This window comes from Rhinolophus ferrumequinum, chromosome 10 (genome assembly GCF_004115265.2).
Source record: "Rhinolophus ferrumequinum isolate MPI-CBG mRhiFer1 chromosome 10, mRhiFer1_v1.p, whole genome shotgun sequence".
Classification (NCBI taxonomy): Eukaryota; Metazoa; Chordata; class Mammalia; order Chiroptera; family Rhinolophidae; genus Rhinolophus; species Rhinolophus ferrumequinum.
Window position 1 is genome coordinate 38,940,546 of NC_046293.1, and position 22,508 is coordinate 38,963,053.

A 22,508-nucleotide genomic window follows, 5' to 3' on the forward strand; every position below is an offset into this window, starting at 1 on the left:
AGGCTATCTCCACAAACAACATACCGAAAGAGTAGAATAGGCAGGCACCAGTGCCCTGCTAAAGCAAATTCTGCTCTGTAGGGTCAGCCCCTGCACAACAGTGGATGCACTGTAATAACAGCCAGTCCTCACAACCAATCAGCCTGAGAGTCAATCCCTCTGACTGACGTACAAACAACAACCAAGGCTCAACTACAACAGGAGGGCACATAACATCCAACACAAGGGACACACCTGCAGCACCTGGCTCAGGTGACCAGAGAGACTGTGCCATTGGGCCCCAGAGGACAGTTATTACATAAGGAATTGAGCCTTGCTTTGTGGCCTGACTTACATTCTCCTATCCTGGAGAATATTTCTTGTCCACTGGAGAACAGTGTGTATTCTGCTGTTGTTGGGTGGAATATTCTATAGGTGTTTGTTTCTTCCACTTGGTTTATATGCTGTTTATTCATTTTTTTGCTTATCTTTAGTCTAGGGTTTCTGTTCATAAAATATAATGTCAGAACATTTTGCTCATTTATCAAATGTCTCTAAGACCATTTATATAAATTGCTTAATACATTGTACTCGATGTGTTCTGTTAATACGTTTAGTAACACCAATACTTTTAACTCTTTTAATATACCAATACTTTTTAATGATAAATGTCGTTATTCAGGACCATAGTTATAGAATGATCAAACTTTATAATTGAAATGGTGCCTATTCATCTTCCATTTGTAATTAATAAGGAAAAGTAAAATACATTGTCAATTTCATTTAGTTGATCTAGGCTAATTTTCTTTACTTTAGCCTAATGAACTCTAGAATTCTGAAGAATATCTCAGTTTCTTCAGTTCTAAACTGAAGAGATTAGTTAGTAGTAGGTATTGTCAAGAGCAAAAAAACCCAAAAAACAAAAAAACAAAAAAGTGAACATCGGATTAGTTAAATTTGAAAAATGCTGGTTTTGGTAAATTTCATCATATTTCTTCCTGGGTTTGTCAGAGGTTTTACATGTTGGTGTATGCAGTTAATTTCCACAGTGTTTGACCAGAGAGCTTCTCATATATCACTGGTCCCAAGGTAGAAATATGAATCTCAAGAACTGCCTAAGATATTTCACAATGACATGGAAAGAATATGTCCAAATACCTATTTCTATTTACTTTAATCTTGAAAAGTAAGAAGAAGAAAAGAACTGTAATATTTAGCACATGGATCCATGCTTTGTCCTCCCTAGGTCCTTATATGATAAGTCACATACCCATTTGTGAAGTAACCTATCAATGGGAATTCCAAAGTGATTAGTTGGTAGTAATGCCATTATTTATTTGCATGTTTTCAGTGTAATATGATGCATGAGCTTGTTTAGCCAGGTAATTGGATTTAACTTCTGTATTATTTAGTTTCTATTAAAAAAAAAAAAAACTTGAACAGAAATGGAAAAATGACTTTAAAAAGATCGCTGCCATGAGCCATAGATTGATAACCATACCAATAAAAATCATTGCTGTAACAAGTTCTCCTGGAGGTTCTTTATGTTTAGGCACTTTGGGGAAATAGTGTTTTTTAGCTATAGTAAGACACATTAAGGGATATACCAAAAAGGGAAATATTGATACTGAAACAAGAATCTGTAGAGTCAGAGGGGAGTTGAAGAACAAGCAACAATAGCAGTAAACGAGTGAGAACTATTGGCATTATCTTTTATCCTAAATACAGTGGAAGTTTATTTTTCTGTCAAAGTCTGTTGAGGTGGTGCAGTCATTCCTTGCAATCATTCAGGGTCCCAGGCTAGCAGAGCCTGTGCTGTTCGCAGCACTTGGCTTTAATTGTCCTTTTGGGCATTGACATCCAGCAAACAAATAGGGAAAGAATGGGAATGTATGGAGAATTGCATGAGAGGTTTTTGCGCTTCATGCCTGAAATAGTATAAATCATTTCCACCAACATGATGTTCCTAAAAATCCACTTAGTTGAGATCTATTATCCTATTTATATATTGCTACATTCAGTTTGCTGATATTTTGTTTAGAATTTTAGTTTCTATATTCATAAAAGATTGGTTCGTAATTTTATTTTCTTTAAATAATCTTTACAGATTTTAGTATAAGGGATATGCTGTCCAAGTGAAATACATGAGAAAATATTCCCTCTTTTCCTATTCTCTGGAAGATTTTGTGTAAGATTTCTGTTACTTCTTTATTAAATGTTTATTAAAATTCATCTGTTAAGTCATCTAGGCTCAGAGATTCCTTTGTCAGAAGTTTTTCTTTGTTTGTTTTTTAAATTAATATTGCTTCAATTTCTTTAACACATATAGGACTATTCAGATTTTTAACTTTATCTTTCAGTTTTGGTAAGTTGTGTTTTTTTCTTAAGAGTTTTGTCATTTCATCTAAAACATCATAGTTATTGATTTAACATTTTATAATACCTAATTGCTTTTATAAATATATGTAGGTTATGTAATATCCTGAATTCATGCATGATGTTGGAAATTATTTTTTTCTCATTATTTTTATCATCTTACTACGTTTTTTTCTCCTTTCTTTTGGATTATTTTTAAAAGATTCTTCTGTTCCGTTTCTATTTGATCTTTTTACTCTGTTCCATGTCTTTTTAAAGGGTTTGTTTTTTGGGGGGTGGTTTACCATTTTTTTCTCTTTTTGCTGTAGTCTCTGTTTTTTTCCACTGTCTTTTGATTAGCTAATCCTGCTTTACGCCTTTTCACCTACTGTTTATTTCATCTTTTGAGTTGTTAATAGTACATATTCTCAGCAGTAGAATTTCTATTTTATGAATTCCAGTTCTCTGAATGAAAATCTCTACTCTATCCATTTTCTCCATTTCTCCTCTATTTTCTTGAACATATCGATCATACATATTTTAAACTCTTTGATAACTAATGTCCCAATCACCCATGGGTCTGTTTCTTTTGTCTTTTCTGTTTTCTTTGGTGTCATCTACTGTCATCTATAATAATTTTGTATTGAAAGCTGTATGTACAAGTTTTTGAAACATTGGAAAGACTGTATAGAATCTTAACAATCTCCAAAGAGAGTTCATTCTTTCCTTTCCTAGGAAGGTAAAATGGGAGGTTGATCACCTTAACCCAATGGTTCCCAAACTTTGTTATGTATTAAACTATTGGTATGTATGTATAAACCAAAATAATTTTAGACTGTAATAAAGAATAAAAAGCATTTATTTGACCAAAAAGAGCTACAGCTTGGGAGACACAGATTCAGTTAGCAACTTAAATTGTGTTCCTCCTAGACAATGGTGAGGAAACCTTTTATAGCAAAAGTTCCCACCCGATTCTCAGTTAGGTCTCTTTTATGTAAATGAGGTGTCCAAAGTGTACACTTCTGATTGTGCAGGTCTCAGTCTCTGTTCATAGAAAAATAGAATGAGGGTTTCCCTGCAGTGCTTGTCTCAGATGGTAGAAACAGGTGAAAACCAGCAGAGCATACTGCAGGAAGCCTGAGAGTTCAGTCTGAGGTTTTTCCAGGTATACAGAGTATGTGAGGAGCCCCTGTCAGCAAATGGCCGCTAGGCTCTTAATATTCCTAAAATTTTGGCCCATGGTTGACCATGGGGAGTCTATCTCAGCAGATAAATTTCTTCTCGGGGTTCACATCAAATGAATCTTTCTTTTTGCAGTCCACGTATGTATTACTGGAAAAGTAGTAACAAAATTTAGAGACATAAGCTTGTGAAAGTAACACAGGACCTTCTGTCTCCTGATCCAGGGCCAGAATTGTTCAGTGCCTCAAGGGATAACACCATTGCCCTGTGTGATCTCACCTCTCAGCATGGTTTTCCTTTCTCACTAATTGTTTCCCTTTAATTTCTTGGTGCCACAGTCCACCCTAATGCTTTCAAACAACTTTAAAAAAAAAATAGCTTTTCTCTGTTTTCAGCAGCAGCCTCAGTGATGTTTTACAAACCACTCAATTATTCATGGATGCAAAAGTCAATAGTTATATTACTTTGTAAATAAAACAACAAATCATGGTTTAGTTTCCTTTTTTTTTCCCCCCTCAGGAAAAACATAAACAAGAATTGGAAGACATGAGGAAAGCTGGTCATGAAGCCCTCAGCATCATTGTGGATGAATATAAGGTAGAGGCTTGAGAGTCTGTTTTCTTTATTCTTTTAAACTTTGGCAAACTTTAGTAAAAATATTACACATAGGCATATGCAAACATACAAATTATAGAATTATAGTGTAGGCTTATTTTGGTATGGAATGTCTTTCAATTGACATTATAAGTGTTCATTAAAAGCATAGTTGGTAAAGCATGCTAGATATTGCTCTGCACTTGAGAAGTTATAGAATATTTGAGAATACAGGATTGGCAGCTGAAGTTTGAAAACAAAATACTATAGAATTAATTTATGGATTAGTTTTGGTTTTTTTTTGTCTTTACTGTGGTTTCACCTCTTATAGAATAAAAAGGTCTGATATAAAACAGAAAAATATTATTAAACCTTTTTTCTTTTCTTTAATAGATTTCAGTACATTTAAGTAATAACAGAAATTGTGATAAATATCAATATCAGTGATATATAGAGTATTATTATTTTGATTCTATGCCTGAATAAGCTTAATCATTTAAAGTATATTGAGTATTTAATGACAAAATCTTCTTCACCCCACTAAATTTCCTGTTAGATACTCCCCCCCCACAAATAAAAGAGGAATGCATTCTTGTTGCAATCAAATTCAAACAGTTCTCCCCAGATGTAAACACTGTAAGCAATTTGATATGCGTATTTCTTGAAGTTTTCATACATATATATATATATATTTATTTATATATATATATATATATATGTATATACACACACACACACATTCACACATTTATACATACACACACACGCTCCCACATCCTATATAATTTGGATTTACTTTTACAAAAATGTTTTTCTATTCAATCTATTCTTTTGTTTCTTGCTGCATTTACTCAATATGACTTGGAGATATTTTCATGTCAGTATATATAAACTTACCCTATTTGTGTTACTGTTGTATATAGTATTCTATAGTACATGCATACCATAAATGGTTTAACTATATCTGCATACATAAGCATTTAGTTTATTTTTTATTGTTCACTATTATATTAAGTGTTTTTTAAAAATGCTTCTGCCACATGTGGTATATAGACATTTGCTGTTGATTAAACTTTATCCCTGGACTTGATAGAAGTTAATATAATTTTAGTTAGCTGATAACATAATGTCAAGAAGCTTCCTGTAAGAAGTCATTTGGGTAAAAGTAGAAAAAGAAATAGATCAAAATTAATTTAAGTGAAAAGCTACCCCCCATCAAGGTATTAAGATAATCTGGTACATGTGTCTTGGGTTGTGAAAGGGCATTTTGTGACTATACCCAATATAGAAATTGATGGCATTGGTGACAAAGTCATTTAAAAATGTCTGGTTTTTACAGTTGTGCTTATTCGCCCTTTTCATAATGGTGTGAATTTTTAGCCTAATATAAACCAGCTTTATAAATATTGAGTTGGAGGAAAGTATAGGGTCTGTTTTGCACCATCTTCTTTTTTTTCCCTAAGGCTAAGGTTGGAAAGAATTGAAATACTGGAATTTACATAATTCTCTTGGGGTATTAAGTGATATATTCTTGGATGAATTTATATTTTACGTATTTTTATTTATGAACTTTAAATTCAATGTTTGGAAGTATTTACATTGTGTATGTGCTTATATGTGTTTCTGAACAGCTCAGTATTTTATATATTAAATCCCTTTTTGGTTCTAGCTCCATATATTTCCTTTGCTGAAAAGATGTTTTTTGTGTGTTACTTTCAACATTGCCAACTAATGTGGTTAAAAGCATGTGTGAAAACTGCAAATATATTTTGAAAACTGCATTTTGAAGAAATTTGATTGAGAACTACTCATTTTATCTCTTCTTTATCTAGTATCACTATTTGACAAATTTAAAAAAGGATTTAAAAGTTTCAGGCATTAGGTAGTATGATTTGCTTAAAGGGACTGGGAATTGAATCAAATAGCTTACAAAGTTATATTTCATTTTTCATATTATACTTATAGTCAGTTAATTTGCAATTTATAAACGAACAATTCGTTTATAGCAGGAACTTTGGTATAAGTACATGTCGTATAACTTTCCATATTGATTTAGTGATGAGCTTCACATTTTGCATGACGATATTATAGTACTCTGAGGAGGATTAACATCTAATATGTTAATTATCACATAAAATATTACAACCCAGGTGTTCTACAAGCATACTGAGAATCAACTTAATAGTAGTGTGGGGGAAAAAAGTAATTCCGATAGGAAAAATAGGCAATGTTTTCTTGGTAGATTAGATGTCTTTATAACGTAAGATGATTTATGTCCTATTATGGAACAAGAAAGAAAATTTCTTTTCCATTCTAAATTCATGCATGTAAAGTTAATGTGATAGTTATTTTATGATGCTTCTCCTTTTTTAAGATAGCAACTTGCTTTTTATTAGTGTCTTTTAAAGCTTCATTTTGTTAAAGTATGTAAGCATTTGGATGGATGATTCAGTAATCACTGGGAAACTCAAAAACAAACCAAAATACAACTTCTAATTACTATTGCTAACAGAAGTTGTGTTAATATTCTCTTTGCATTTATTCATTACTTAATTCAAGAAATATTATTGAAGTTTTTTTTTTTTTTTAATGTCAGAGTGTTGTAGATACAGCACTGAACAAAACAGGCAAATCCTTGGTCAGTAAAATATATATTTGATACACATACACCTGTGCATGGGCACATATGGGAAGTGTACATGCATTTACAAGGTGTAAGGAACCTAAAATCATAGCTTTCTTTGATTCTTCAGTTTTCAGGGCTTCACACTTTTACCTCTCCTACCTGTGCAGGTATTTCCTGAAATATGAAACTGGACTAAAGAATTCCACCATTCCTCGCCTCTAGGGATCTGACATATCCTGGACTAGATATGATCAATCATTTTTTTCCCTCTCCAAGTCAAACTGAAACAAGGAATTTGGGAAAAGATTTCATTAGAAAAGATAGCAAAACATTCCAAATAAAGTAAAAGAAAAATGACAAAAGCCTAAAAAAATAATGCACAGGAAGATGCTTTATTATTTTTTTTTAAAGATTTTTATTGGGGAAGGAGAACAGGACGTTATTAGGGAACAGTGTGTACTTCCAGGACTTTTTTCCAGTCAAGTTGTCCTTTCAATCTTAGTTGTGGAGGGTGCCGTTCAGCTTCCAGTTGTTGATCTTTCAGTCTTAGTTGTGGAGGGCACAGCTCAGCTCCAGGTCCAGGGGGCGCAGCCCACCATCCCTTGTGGGACTCGAGGATTTGAACCGGCAATCTTGTGGTTGAGAGCCCACTGGCCCATGTGGGAATCGAACCGGCAGCCTTCGGAGTTAGGAGCACGGAGCTCCAACCGCTTGAGCCATCGGGCCGGCCCGAAGATTCTTTATTTTTGCATTAACCTCTGCTTCAGATATATGAAGTAGACGTTTTTTCCCCCTATCCTTCGTACTAAATGCAGCTAAAAGAATAACCCTGGACATTATGTGTTAAACAGACATTAAGAACCTTGAAAATTTGCACAGAGAAGGCAGACTGGCTAGGGGTCCTTAGGAACCAAGTAACTACATGGTGCTGGGTTTTCTGGGTTTTTCTTTTTGTTTCATTTGTCCCAGACTTGGTGCTAGAGAAGTGAAAAACTCAGATATAAAAAATGGGCACAGACAGCAAATACTGAGAAAAGCCTTTCTCTCTACCCAAAAGACAAGTAAAGCCTCCATCTAACAAGACAGAAAACTGTTAGCTAATACTCGTAACTATTCTACTCCTATCAAATACAGTAGGATAAACTGCAGCCCCACTCCCGGCCTGCCTAGTGGTTCCCTGCTAGTTAGGGAACCGAGATTTCCACCCTCGCCAGGCAATAAGGAGGTTCCCTTCTTCTTTCCCGTTGTGGAGGTGTCAAAGAAGGCTGACTGGGGGACAAGGACTTTTGGACCCACTGGGTAGTAAGTCCCCTCCCACTTGAGTGTTGGTAGGCCACAAAGGAAATCAACTGCCACTCCACCCTGGTGGTAATGAGATCCTTTTTCCTTTACGCATTGAAAAGGTATGAAGGGATATTTAATGGAGAGTCATGATTTTCATAACTACTCCGTGGTAAAAAGGTCATGCCCTGCAGAGTCAGTGGGGGACCATTTGGGGAACAATAAGGTGGTGCCTTTACTCCTCCAAGCAGAGTGGTATCAGTGAGCTTCTAGTGGGGTGATGAACTCCTAACCCTGTCCAGCAACAGTGAGGAGATCCTTGTTCCCTCCGCCCTGTGTGTCAGCAGAGAATGAGTCAGGATCCTGCACTTCTGTACCTGACTATTCCCCCCTTTCCCTTCTGTAGAAGTATCATATCAGAGGAAGCCTGCTAAAACAAGATTTAAAATATCCAGGTTTCAATTGAAAATAACTACCCTTTCCAAGAACCAAGAAAATCTCATCTTGAGTGAAAAAAGACAATGAGCAGAAGCCAGCACTGAGCTGACACCAATGTTAGAATTCTCTGACAAGGATTTCAAAGCATCTATCATAAAAGTACTTTAACAAACAAGTATGAACATGCTGGAAACAGATGAAAAAGTAGGAAATTTCTGCAAAGGAATAGATAGTTTTAGCTAAGTAATAGATTGTATAAAGAAGAACCCAATGGAAATTTTAGAACTGAAAAAATACAAAAAAACAAACAAACTAAAAAACTCAGTGTATGGGTTCAGAAGTATACTGGAGAAACATGGGAAAAATCAGTGAACTTGAAAATAGAGCAATACAAATCATTAAATTTGAACAATAGAGAGAAAATAAACAAAACAAACAGGGGTTTAGGAATCTGTGGGATTATAACAAGAGATCTAAAAGTCATGTTATCAGAGTCCTGGAAAGAGAGGAGAAAGAGTAGAGCTTAAAAAATATTTAAAGAATAGTGGATGAAAATTTCCCAAATTTGGCAGAAGAAATGAAAGTACATATTCAATAAGCTGAGTGAACTCTAAACATGACAAACAAAGAAACCAAAATATTCCACACCAAGACGCATTGTGATTAATTTTGTGTGTCAACTTGGTTGGGCGATGGTGCTCAGATATTTGACAAACATTATTCTGGATGTTTTTGTGAGGGTGTGTTTTTTAACATTTAAATCCATGTACTTTCAGTAAAGCAGGTTGCCCTCTATAATTGGGTGGACTCATCTAGTCAGTAGAAGTTCTTAATAGAACAGAGACTGACCTCTCCTGAGCAAGAATGTATTCTGCTAACAGATGGCCTTTAGACTGGACTACAGTATTAGCTCTTCCCTGAGTCTCCAGTCTGCCAGCCTACCTTACAGATACCAAATTTAACAGCCTCCATAACTGTGAAGCCAATTCCTTACAACAAATCTCTCTCACTGATTCACATCTTACTGATTCTATTTCTCTAGAGATCCTGATTAATACACATTTCAGTCAAACTTCTGAGAACTAAAGACAAAGAAAAAAAACTATTGAAAGCCAGAGAAACATGACATTTTATCTTGAGGAAGAAAATAAATTAGAATGACATCGGATTTTTCCTCAGAAACCAAGGAGGGCAGAAGGAAATGGAACAGGTGCTAAAAAAAAAACAACCTTCAACTCAGATTTCTATAGCCAGTGAAAATATACTTCTGAAATGAAGAGAGGAAATCAGATGAAAGAAAAATTTGTCATAGCAAACCTACACAAAACAATTACTAAGGAAGTTATCTAAACAAAAGAAAGTGATACAGGAAGGAATTTTGGAACATTAGGAAAGAGCAAAAATATGGATAAATACAATAGACCTTTATTTTTAAATAGACTTTATTTTTTTATGTTATTATTATTATTATTATTTTTAAAGAGGCCACAACTCACAATGGCTCACGTGGGATTGAACTGGCAACCTTGGTGTTATCAGCACCATGCTCTAATCCATTGAGCTAACCGGCTGCCCCCTACAAAAGACTCTTTTTAAGTTTCCAAAATTATGTTTGACTGTTAATAAAACATTATAGCATTGTCTGATGTGTTTCTCAGTGTATGTAAAGTAAATTGTTAAGAAAATTATAGTATAAACAAAGGAGAATAAAGGACATAAAGAAAAGTAAGGCTTTTACACTTGAACTGGTAAAATGCCAACATCAGTAATGGTGTAATTTTTATTATAGTTATTCCAAATTTGTTTACTTCTTCTACATTCTATCCCACAATAAAGCTTAGAAGTTTCTTTATTAAAGAGAGTTTGATTGCAGGACTATAATAACCGTTTGGAGCTAGTTTACATTTGTACATATGTATTTCAGGAACTATAATCAATTTAAACTGTTATAGAGTTGTCACTGTGATTTCCAAGAACCTGAACTAATAATCCAGTAATGATAACTACAGAGGAAAGTTTATTAGTCATATATTTTGATTTAGAGTAAGCTAGTGATACTATTTAAATATTTTATAATCTTTTCTGAACAACTTTATTGAAATATAATTCACATGCTGTAAAATTCACCTATTGAAAGTTTATAATTCAGTAGTGTTTAGTATATTCACAGAATTGTACAACCATCATCACAATCTAATTTTAAAGCATGTTCATCACCCCTACAGGAAACTCTGTACCTATTAGCAGTCACTCTTCTGTCCCTTCCAACTACCCTGCTTCCCAGCCCTTGGTAAGCACTAATCTACATTATGTCACTGTAGATTCGCATCTTCTGGATATTTCATATAAATAGAATCATTAATTTGTGGTTTTTTGTGACCGGCTTCTTTCACTTACCATGATATTTTCAAAGTTCATGTTGCATGTTTTAATATTCCTTTTTTCTAAATTGTAGGACTGTCGTTTTGCATGAGTAAATTCTGATATTGTACCTCTTATGAATTTTAGCATATGTTTTGGAGTTTTATTTCAGCAAATTATCATGGCTTCAAATATTAATTTAAAACATAATAATCTAAATTCCAATCTAATTTTTTACATTGGCGATCAGATTTTAAAAAAATACCCCAAAATTCTAGTATGTTTTGCTTCCCGTATCTTGCGTACCTAATACTATTCAAATGGAATAGCACTTTTTAAAGTTTCCAAATGATGTGATCAGCAGTTTCTGATTTAAAATTAGAAATAAGCTTTGCTATGATTTAAATGTTTCACAAAGAATTCAAAGTTCTGATTCACCTTGTATTAGTTCTTTATTTAAGGGATTAGCTGACCTCATCAGATTATAATTTAGATTTTTTGATAACTTTTTATTCATACAACTTCAAATTATATACTTCAGGATCTGGGTAAAAAAATTCTGCAATGTAATCCATATTTGAACAACTTTAAATTCTAAAGTGTTTTTTGTACTATTATTATGTATTATGTACTAATATCATTTTCTACCTCAGGATGATATATAATAATTTAATTATCTTAATTCTATGAATTCCCAAAAGAACATTTTATTTCTGCAAAAATTTCTACTTTGGGACTGCTAAGAACTTCTATTAGTAGAGCTTATTGATTAATCATTGTAATTTCCCTTCATGTTTGTCTTTGAATGTGTTCTGTCTATTTAAGCCTGTTGCCATGTTTTCCCATTTTTAGCATCTAATGTTAAACCTGTCAAGGTTGTGTGTGTGTGCATGTGGGTGCCTGCATATATATGTGTGTGTGTTTCCCATTGAAATCATGGGAAAAAAATCTCCATATGAGAAAGATGAGATACTCTAACAGAACCTAAATGACTGTAGGATGGATTGCTCTCTGTTTATGAACAATTTTAAAAAATCATATTTTTAGCTATAACTAAGAAACTAGAATTTATCGTACATTAAGTGTTTATTTGTTGGTTGGCTGGTTGGTTTGTTTTTGTAAACGTATGTCTTGCTTTCCTTGATGTGGGATAAGTGATCATGGTAAGAAGAAATTTTTTTATAATGAGGATGGTGTAATATCACAGAAGGACTATGAAAGAAAGTCATACATGGAAAAAAATACAGGCATGTTTGCTGAAGTAGATGTAATCCTATAACTTAAAGAATAAGATGCCTGTCTTTTAAAGAGAGAGTATTCAACTATTTTCACTTCTTGCACAGATGTGTTTTTCTTTTTAGAATTCTGTGTATACTATTCGATTAACATGTTGTATATAAGCACTTGAGGTAAAGTCATTTTAGGTCCTGACACCTTCTTAAAATTACTTTTCTTTTTATCCTAAATAACTTTGGGGAAGAATTTTCCAAAGGAAGTACTAGTTGACTCAGTGTGTTAAAGTTCAAAGCTGGAACTTTTGCTAATGTACTATAACAGTGAGTGGAAAGTGCTCAAGAAATTAAGTTCAACATGTTGTTTTTATTTTATCTTACTTTGAGTCCAGTTCATTTAAAAATCCAGTTTGATACAAAGAAGATATGAACATATATTTTGGTTAACATTTTTGTTTGCTACTATATACACAGTCTTCTTGTTCAAGGCAGTGACAACAGACTCCCCTCTTCCTTTCTTCATCTTTTTTTTTTTTTTTAATGTGGTATTTGCTTTAAGGTAGATCAATTAGAAAAAGACCTTTTCCTTTTGAAACTGTTCTATACAAAGTTTTTAATTTCATCCTGAGGTTACAGTTGCAAGTTATTTTCATGGTTATGGCTCTAACTTTTTTTATATTTTAAATTCAATTACACTCTGCTGTTTTTGTTGTTTAAACTTAAGAGATTTAGATACTTTTCAAATCATAGCAGATAGAAGTATTGAAACATTATTGAATTTTGACAGTTGACAGAGTATTGAAAGTGAGATTTAAAAAATAGCCTGAAAAAGACAAAAATGGAAATGCAGTTTGATTTAATATTTATATGCAAACATCAAATAAATTATAACTATAATGATTTAAGGTCTATTATATGTTTCTTGGCCCTCTTATGGATCCTTAACCTAAACATTTTCCTGTGTTAGTGTTTTGGTGATATGGAAATCAGTTCCTAGTCATCACGTTCACCTTGAAACTAGAAACGTTTTGTATACCTTCTCAAACTCTAATAGTTTCTTTTCTCACCCTGGGTATTGTGTACATGCATTTAGCCAAGCATAGTAAATTTACAGAAGTCATCCTTACTTATAGATATCCAACACATCTCAAGATATCTACACTGAACTAGACATACAGAGATACACACCCATTTTTCTTTCACAATCTTTGTTTCTGAAGCTTGACTGAATTGATGATCTTTAATTCTGTATGTTACGACCCAGATGCCAAACACCAATGAATTCTAGTCACATCAATAGTGCTTATAAATACATGACTATTTAAATGAGAAAGCAAAGAATGGGCAGATTTTTTTTCTAAAGTCTTAGAATATTTTATGAAGAAAATTTTCTGATACAAATTTTTTCTCTTTTTGTTTTGCTTAAGTATCAGCGTATTGAATCAGTTACTCTAGAGTTTTATTAGGCACAAAAATGTTTTGCTACTCATAGTGAAAAGTGATGCAAACTTGCTACATGAACTTAAGTTGCCCTTAATTATCTTTACTAAAATTCTTTATATATTCATTTCCCATGTTACCCAACCTTGATTTTATTGAGTGTGTTGGTCTTCTGTGCATTTTCTGTAAAGGTTAAGTATTCCTTAAATACCTTTTGGTAAGGATTGCTTTGAATTTTAGCAGTGTACCATATGAAAAATGCCAGCTTGGAGTATCACATGCTTGCTATATTCTATGTTTCAAAAGCACCCACTTGCTAGTGTTTTATTTGAACTCTTGAGTTGTTTATACTGTTTTATAAGGGAGAACATATTACATTTAGGAGACCAATTTTTCCCAGGGTGTAGAATTACTTGTATTGTATAAAGCTCTGCTCCAAGGAGGGGGAAAACAACTTTGTTTTCTCTTCTTTTGATATTTTCCCTTGATTAGAGGTTGCTAACTTTTTGTGCAAAGAGACGAGAAGTATAAATTAAGATATGAGACTTGTTATAGATACATTTTTTGAATTCTACTGTTTTGTTAATCCAGAAGTATGAAATAAATTTATAGTTTCAGTTATTTGATTGAACAAGGATTCTCATAAATTCCAGCTTTTATCATATGATCAGATTTTTCCTGGACAAAAGATGTGTGCTGTTGCCAGTAGAGTTTGGCATAACAGCATGCTAGATACTAGTGATTGGTTTGGAACTAACCACTTGGCTTGTCCATTCTTATCCCTCCCACCAAACTTAACCTCGGCAGAGGGTTGAGAAAGGTTTGGTAGTTGAGAATAGTTCTTGTGTGCCTCTGAGTTTACTGGGCTAAGCCAGAATTTTGCATGCAAGGCTATTCTTGTGGTTTTATCCGTGAGGCCAAAACCAAAAGGCATTGGAAACCTTGCAAGAAAACTTGTTCTAATATAGATTTAAGGCTTGCCTTTATATTGTGACTGGATCATTAGCCTGGATAGTTAAAGGAATGAAGGGAAGGCTTTATTCTGTATTGCGGATATAAATTTCAAATTTCTGCTGCAGAGCAGACCTTGAAAAATATCTCCAACAATAAACAATATGTTAAATGAATGTTAAATGAAAAAAGTGTTTATTTGATTAGTTGTTTCTTAAGATACGTTAAGACCTGCCTTCCCCCCCATTAGTTATATCTGGCTTGCTTCTAAAATGCACTTTCAGTGTTATGGGTTCTTTTTTATAACTTGTCAGGTTAATATTTGTGACTAGTGTTGATCAGACTTGAAAATTCTATCACTAGCAGTCCTATCCCACCGAGATATTATTGATGAATTACAGATTTCTTCTTCTTATCATAAAGATTCAGACTACTTTATCATAAGTATCTTGTGTTCTTAATATTGTCTCTCCATATTGGCCCGAATGAGGCTTGACCTGTTCTGATGGGTTAAAGGTTTTTTCCAAATCTTCCTTTTACCTAAGCTTATTCAACAAGTTTCTACCTCTAGTAATAATGCTGGAAGAGTGATTATACAGTAGCATCTCTAAAGAATATCATTTCTGTAACTATGCCAGTTAATGTATCAATTATATGGATCTTTTTTTTAATTTATTGGGGTGACAATTGTTAGTAAAATTACATAGATTTCAGGTGTACAATTCTGTATTACATCATCTAGAAATCCCATTGTGTGTTCACCACCCAGTTATATGGATCTTAATCTTTCATTATTTTAATAAACTGAATCTTCAGCAAGGTCTGTCTGCTCTCAGGCATTTTCAATTTTCAATATTGCCTGAGAAACGTTTCATAATTAGACTTTAGGGGAAAAAAAACCTGAAGTGTGTGGGTTAACAGATTTATTTTTATTCATTTTATTATTGGCCACCAACATCCCATTTAGTGAAAGGATGCATGCCATAGTTCTTAAGGCAGAAAAGATAAACTGATGAAAGTTATACTCATTTAATTTTCTAAGTCTAAATGAAAATATGTGTGCAGGAACTACTTTTAATTTTTTAAATGTTTTGCTTGTTTGAAAGAGAGGAATGGTTAACCTTATGCTTTTCTCTGAACTGTAAAACACAGACTCTAAGGAAGGCAAACAGATGTAAGAACCAGTGACAGAGAAGTAAGAACCTGAATAGCATTTTAGGATGTCTGTCACATTTCTAATCAGTGTGCAACCCAGTATCAAATAGAAGCCTGGCTTTGATTTTATTCTTAAGTTCTCGTTAATCAGCTTTGGGGAAACTTGGCATATGAAAATAGTAATTTTACACCCAGGATAAATTGTTAGATAATAGAATGTTTTGCCCTATGATTTTCAAAATACCTTATTTTTTGACAAGGTAACATATTTATACAATACAAAATTCAAAAGACACGGAAGTATGCATAGTGAAAATTAAATTTTGCTCCCATTGCTCTCTGAGAATCACTCACCTTCTATTTCCTGGGCTTTATTTTTTCAGAGACTGGATAAATTATTTAAAATTGCCGTGTCTCTGATTTGCAGTGACTTGGTTGTCAAATTGCTTTAGAGCAATGAGAAAGGAATTCCATTGGAGGAAGAGTCCATATATGGTCTATTTAGTCTATGTAGTCAGAAGCACCACGTTCAACGTTTGATCCTAACTTGAATCCTGTGTTGGTGTTTAGCAGGATATTCATGTAGCCAAATTTTTTGATAATTAATCCATTATAACAACCCAATCTGGGCTAATGTCCAGCTGGCAAGCATCACTTTGTGCCTTTTTACAACAGTGCAATACTTCATACCAGTTAGTATATTACTGGTTTCTCTGAGCCACTTTGATGACTTTGTCCCTTCCCCTGGGACTTCTCCCTAACCCTACACGGTCAAGCTAGAGCTCAGCACTGCAGGGGCATCTGCTGCCTGCTCTAGTCCTGGAGATGAGATTTCTTGTAGTTTGATGCCCAATCCAATGGATTTTAAATATTTTACGTATTAATCTGAACATTATAACTTCTGTGATATATAGTTAATTTTTAACTGGAAAAGAACCCAGTGGAAGTATCTTACATTATTATCTTAGTTCACAATTTTATTCTCTTTATGATCAAAAAGGAAACATAAAGGTAAATTTGATCCTGTCAGTGTACTTTCTGATAAAATTGATTTAAGAGAAGTCTCTAATCACCTTAATGTTGATGGTTTTTCAGTGTGGAAAAAAGTTCTTTTCTAATCTTTGAGATCTCTGTTTGATGAATGGATCTTGATTAATTTGGAAGAAAATTCTTAACTGTAATGCTCTTACATCTAGTGATTTAAAAGATATTGTTGATCGTATCTTGAATCCACAGAGCATGAGTTTCATTTATCATGAAAAAGTGAGGAACTTAGTTGTCAAAAATCAGCGAGTGGTTAGAAAAATCCCATTTTGAACTATCAGCATAAAGAATTAAATTAACTGTTATAATTTCACAGAATTCCTTCATTATTGACAGAGAAGAAACTATATCTGTTATTCTCCCCCATTGATTAGATAAGGAATCTGAGACAGAGAGAAACATAATGCCTTGATCAAACACATATAAGCAAAGGAAGAGTTTTAAATAAAATCCAGGTCACTCAAAGTTTCATTCAGAGCTGTATTCAACAAATCATACCTCCCTTCTTAAAATGGTAATGCATGCGTATTAGGGTAAAATATTTCTGACATCTAGATGGGTTTCTTTCCTTCCATGGTTTCTGATATTTCAGAAAATTAGATGCATGGGTTTTTAGTGTTCAATAATCAGGTGCTTCATTTAATCCTATGAAAGATTCTGAAGTGATTGTTTTAGTAAGAATTTCTTTCTCTCTCTCTCTCTCTCTCTCTCTCTCTCTCTCTCTCTCTCTCTCTCTCTCTCTGAAACTGCAGCTCTTACTCAAGTCACAGGGAACAATATTGTGGCATCTGAGGGAGAGGCATATCCATATGGCATCTTTTCAGAAGTTTAAAGTATCTGGAAGGCAGACATGCAAAGCCTCTGTGCTGTACTTAATTTTAGAAACTTCTTAATTTTAATGTGTTGTCCATGGCACAAAAGAAATTTTCACTGGGAGACTTTTGTGGTGTTTGAGGTAACAACTCTTATGTTACTAGAATCCCTTAACAACAAGGCCAATAGGAATGATTCCCTCAGTCCTGAAGATTTTCTTTGGCTTTCACAGCCTACAAAACACTTTATAGCATGGCTAGACTATATTGAATTTCCATGTTTAGATCTACACCCATAATTTAACATTTTTCTTTTTGAATTGTATAGTACCTCTGCACTGTAATTCAAATACATAGAAAAACCTGAGGATCACAGCAATTCCAAATGTTTGAGATCTGTAACAGGATACGTTTTCAGCAGCCTCAACATGACCTCGTTAATTCTCCTCCTTTTTTAAAATTAAGGGAAAAGGAAGGGAGAAATCTTTTGTTTTTCAGTCCATTTTTTCCATAATTTTAGGTCATAATTTCTGTGTTGCTTTCTAAAAAGAAATATGGCCAAATCCATCATTATTACTCCTCAGACATCTGGAATTTACTTTTGAAAAACATGCACCTTCATTCTCCCCAAGGATTGAGCGGAACTCACTGGGTTTGAGTGTTGCCTAACCTCTGCCAACCCGAGTAGCAGGAGACCATGAACCTAAACTTAAATTTGGAGCCAATTTTGAGTAAATGAAAGCCTTAAGTCTAGATAGAAATCTTTCCCCTGGAGAATTGCACTCCCTAGTCCTTTTTACACTGTACTTTTAAATCACCTCTCCATGATAGATTTTAATTACAGTATTTATTTTTCTATTCCCATGAAGTTTTTAAAATGTCTAAACATGTTTTCAGAGATGGCCTAATGTTTCTCTTCTAACACAACCACATCTATCTGTCAGTTGGATTACTACTTCTATGATTGAGGCCCTAAATACACACACACACACACACACACACACACACACACACACACACACACACACACAGTATATTTGTGTGATATATGATATATAAAACTATCATTTTCTTCCCCAGAACTACAAGTCAACAAAGTTGTAGATTAACATTTTAGACCCCCAAGTGGGCAAAATGTATCTTTCATTAGCCAAGAGTCATTGAACATTAAGACAAGTTGGAAACCAAGATCAGCATTCAGATCCCAATCTTTTCAGCTGTCATCATTTGGACACCATGTCTTCATTTTCGTAGCCTTTGTTGCCAGTCTATTCGCAATAAAGTAGAGAATGTAAGTATCGTAGAAGAACTGCATGCGATTGTCCAGACTAAGCTGAAGTTAAGTATTGCCTGCCAGATATATTTGTAGTATATCTATGGCACATTTTTGTGAGACATGAAGCAAACTGAGCTAGTTCTTACTACGAATAACTCCTTCATTACCAGAGAGGATAATTGTATTACTCTTAATTTTTACTGAATAAAAAAATGTTCATCACTTCTCCCAAGAAGATACACAAATGGCCAACAGATACATGAAAAGACGCTCAACTTCACTAACTACAAGGGAAATGCAAATCAAAACCACAATGAGATACCACCTCACACAAGTTAGAATCGCTGTTTTTAATAAAACAAGAAATAAGAAGTATTGGAGTGGACATGGGATAAAAAGGAAACTTTATACACTGCTACTGGGAATGTAAACTGGTAGAGCTATTATGGAAAACAGTATGGAGGTTCCTCACAGAATTAAGAATAGAATTACCATATGACCCAACAATCCCTCTTCTGGGTTTCTACACGAAAAATTTGAGAACATTTATCCGTAAAGATATATGTATGCCTGTATTCATTGCAGCATTATTCACAGTGACCAGACATGGAACCAACTTAAGTATCCTTCATGCATGCTTGGATAAAGGTGATGTGATACATACATACAATGGAAGACTACTCTGCCATAAGAAAGGATGGAATACTGCCATTTGTGGCAACATAGATAGATCTTCAGAGTATTATGCTAAGCAAAATAAGTCAGATGGAGAAAGACAAGAACCATGTAATTTCACTCATATGTATGATATAAAACAGAAGGCAACAAACAAAACAGCTGAACAAAACAAACAAACTTTTAGACACAGATAACAGCCTGGTGGTTACCAGAGGGGAAGAGAGATGGCGGGAAAATGAAGAGAGAAAAGTGGGTCAAATATATGGTGCAGAAAGGAGACTTGACTTTGGGTGGTGAACACAATGCAATATACAGATGATATATTATAGAATTGTGCACTTGAAACTCATATAATGTTGTGAACCAATGTCACCCCAATAAATTTAAAAAATGTTTATGCAGGTACATTAATTACAAGTTTCTAACATATATGTGTAGCCCACAAAAATCATTGCTGCATATTTTCATTCTCACAAATTGTCTATTGATGGAGAAAGTTTTGATAGCATTCGAATGCCTTTGATCCTTTGAACACTGTTTGAAGATGATAACAATATATATCAGAGTATAGAAACTTCTGGTGTAAAGGCTTTAGGGGTTTCTCATTACACTTAGAATATAATTAAAATGCATTTCCGTGGTTGTACATGATTCTTGTCCTCTACCTCCTTTTCTGACCTCTGATGTACTTTCCGACATAGGGCTCAGCAAGACCACAGACCCAGTTGGCAAGAAGTTTGGCCTATTGAAGGATAAAAAGAAATCTGGTGTAACTGGAGCATCTGATTCATACGATCCATGGTTATTATGCTCTACAGTGGCCTTTTTTCTTGTTCTTGAACTTATCAGCCTTATTCCCACCCTAAGACTTTGTACTTTTTCCTTTGATAGAAATGTTCATTCCCCAGGCTTCATATATAGCTGAGTTTTTTTCACTTGTGCCATCTCAACTCTTATTTGCACTTCTTCAGAGAGCTCTTTCTTCACTATCCTCTCTGAAAATTTTCTCCTGCATTAGTCTTCATTTTTATCCATTTTTGTTTTCTGTATACCATGTAACACCATCAGAAAATGGTTTGTTTATTGTCTACCTTCTAATCTTTGTTGTCCTCCCCACCTTCCCCATCCCCTTGCCAATGAAAATTATTCAGGAGAGTCAGCATCATGTCTATTTTGTTCACTCTGTATTCCCAGTGTCTAGCACAGTGTCTGGAATAAAGTATGGGTTTAGTAAATATTAGATGAATAAATGAAGAATGAATAAATAATTAAGAGGCTATAAAAATAAATTAAGTACTTAAGTGCATGAAGAGAAACCTGCTGTACCGGGTTAGAACAGCTAAGACAAACAGGGAATCAAGTGGATGCATTTGAATTTAGTTCTTTGTTCCATTGAGTCTTGTCATCTGATTTTGAGCACATTTATTAACCTCAGTGTCTGTTTCTTTACCTGTAAAATAGATATGTAGAGCTCATGGAAAAATAGATAGATGATTCCATGAAATGACTGAGAGTCATCATTTTTCAAATGCATCTCAGTCAAATAGGCTCTCCTTTTGAATAATAAACTTGCTTATAAGGTGTTTGAAATTTTCAGAGATATTATAATAGCCTTGCAAAATTTGAAGTAATATTTTGCTCAAAAAGAGCACTTATGCTAGAAAAAACATAAAAGTATCCCTTCAAAGTTTTAACTTACCCATTTTGCAGATGCCTTTTAGTTTTGCTTATTTTATTTAAATAAATAAAAACAGTTTGCTTATTTAGTTAAAATGGGAAAAGATCTGAAATACATTTTTGAAAAGCAAACTGATATTTTTCCAAAAAAGTTGAAATTGTGCTTAATTTCAAATGACCCTTTACAACAATTAATTTGTCTATGCTACTGTAGCCAAAAAGCTAAACTAAGAATATAGTTATAGACATAATTAACATCCAAGTTCTAATAGTTTCTCTGTGAATAGGCAAATAACCAGACTTGGACATGCTGAAATCAGGATTCATTTCTTCAGTTCATTCTCCACATATTTGTCAAATATTTTCTATGTGTTAGGTACTGTTGTGGTGAATTAAACCCGAATTTCTGTCTCCTATGGCTTAAATTTTATTGGGGCTATTTATTACACATTTTGCCCCTAGCTTGCACCATACATAGCTTTATACTTTTCTCCATTTGTAAAGTACGACTTAAAGGAATTAATTAAAATTTTTGTGATTTGTTAAATAATCTAATTACGGTTCCCAAAGTTAGCTGCGGTATATTCTTTTTAAGGTTATCTACTAAATGCCCATATGATATTAATGTTTCATGGATCATCTGGTTCCCTAGACATGTGTGCTCTACAAATTAGGACAAGTCATTTATTTTGATGATGCTGGAATCAGATCTGTAAGAATTGGGCTGTTTCAAGAGAGAAGAATAACTGTGGATTTGTTTGGACAATGGACTATAGTTTGGGTTGCACTAGTCCACTCTGGCTGTACTTCTCTTCTCATTTAAATTATGGTGTATATGCATTTCCATCAACATCTGTACATATCAACTACTGATACTTATGGGTGTTGGTTGCTTTGGGGTGGTTTTGGGCTTACCTATATTTGTTTTCTATAAGTCTAATAATTGTAAAATTCATAACATACTTTTCCTTCTAAGGCATTTGTAGTCCTTCACACACACTATTTTATTTACCCAAAATTGATCCTGTGGAGTAGAATGAATGGACATTTCTAGTCCAAAATAATAACAAAAAGTTGAGATTCCTGATAAGGATTAAATGTACTCAGCAAGAAATTTGGTAACTTAATAGTTATAATTTGAAGCTTAGTGTACTTTGCAGTGAATATTGGTACCATTCAAACTATGATTTTTTTTTAAGTATTAACCTTAATACAAGGATCATTATTCACCAAATAGCTATCGCATGGGTGTACTTTGTGCAAGGAACTCTGTAAGAAGTTGTACGTGATATATAGTTCCTGTGTTAAAGGAACCTACAGTCTTGTTCACACCTTTAAAATTCTTAAAGAAGTATAGTAAATAGTTTTTCTTAAGCTCAGTGAATTAGGTTCCTTGGGATGATAAAGAAAATCTCAAGTAGAACTGA

The 22,508-nt window shown here is 33.8% G+C and overlaps 1 protein-coding gene across 4 annotated transcripts in view; it reads left to right on the top strand.

Moving 5' to 3' along the window:
• The window catches only part of CCDC91 (coiled-coil domain containing 91), a 290,110-nt gene that overhangs the window by 145,165 nt on the left and 122,437 nt on the right, over positions 1-22,508 (top strand). For all 4 annotated transcript variants that reach the window (XM_033117969.1, XM_033117972.1, XM_033117970.1 and 1 more), the window contains exon 7: positions 4,036-4,113. In XM_033117969.1, coding sequence (XP_032973860.1) covers positions 4,036-4,113 — 78 coding nt within the window. The remainder of the gene's footprint in view (positions 1-4,035; positions 4,114-22,508) is intronic.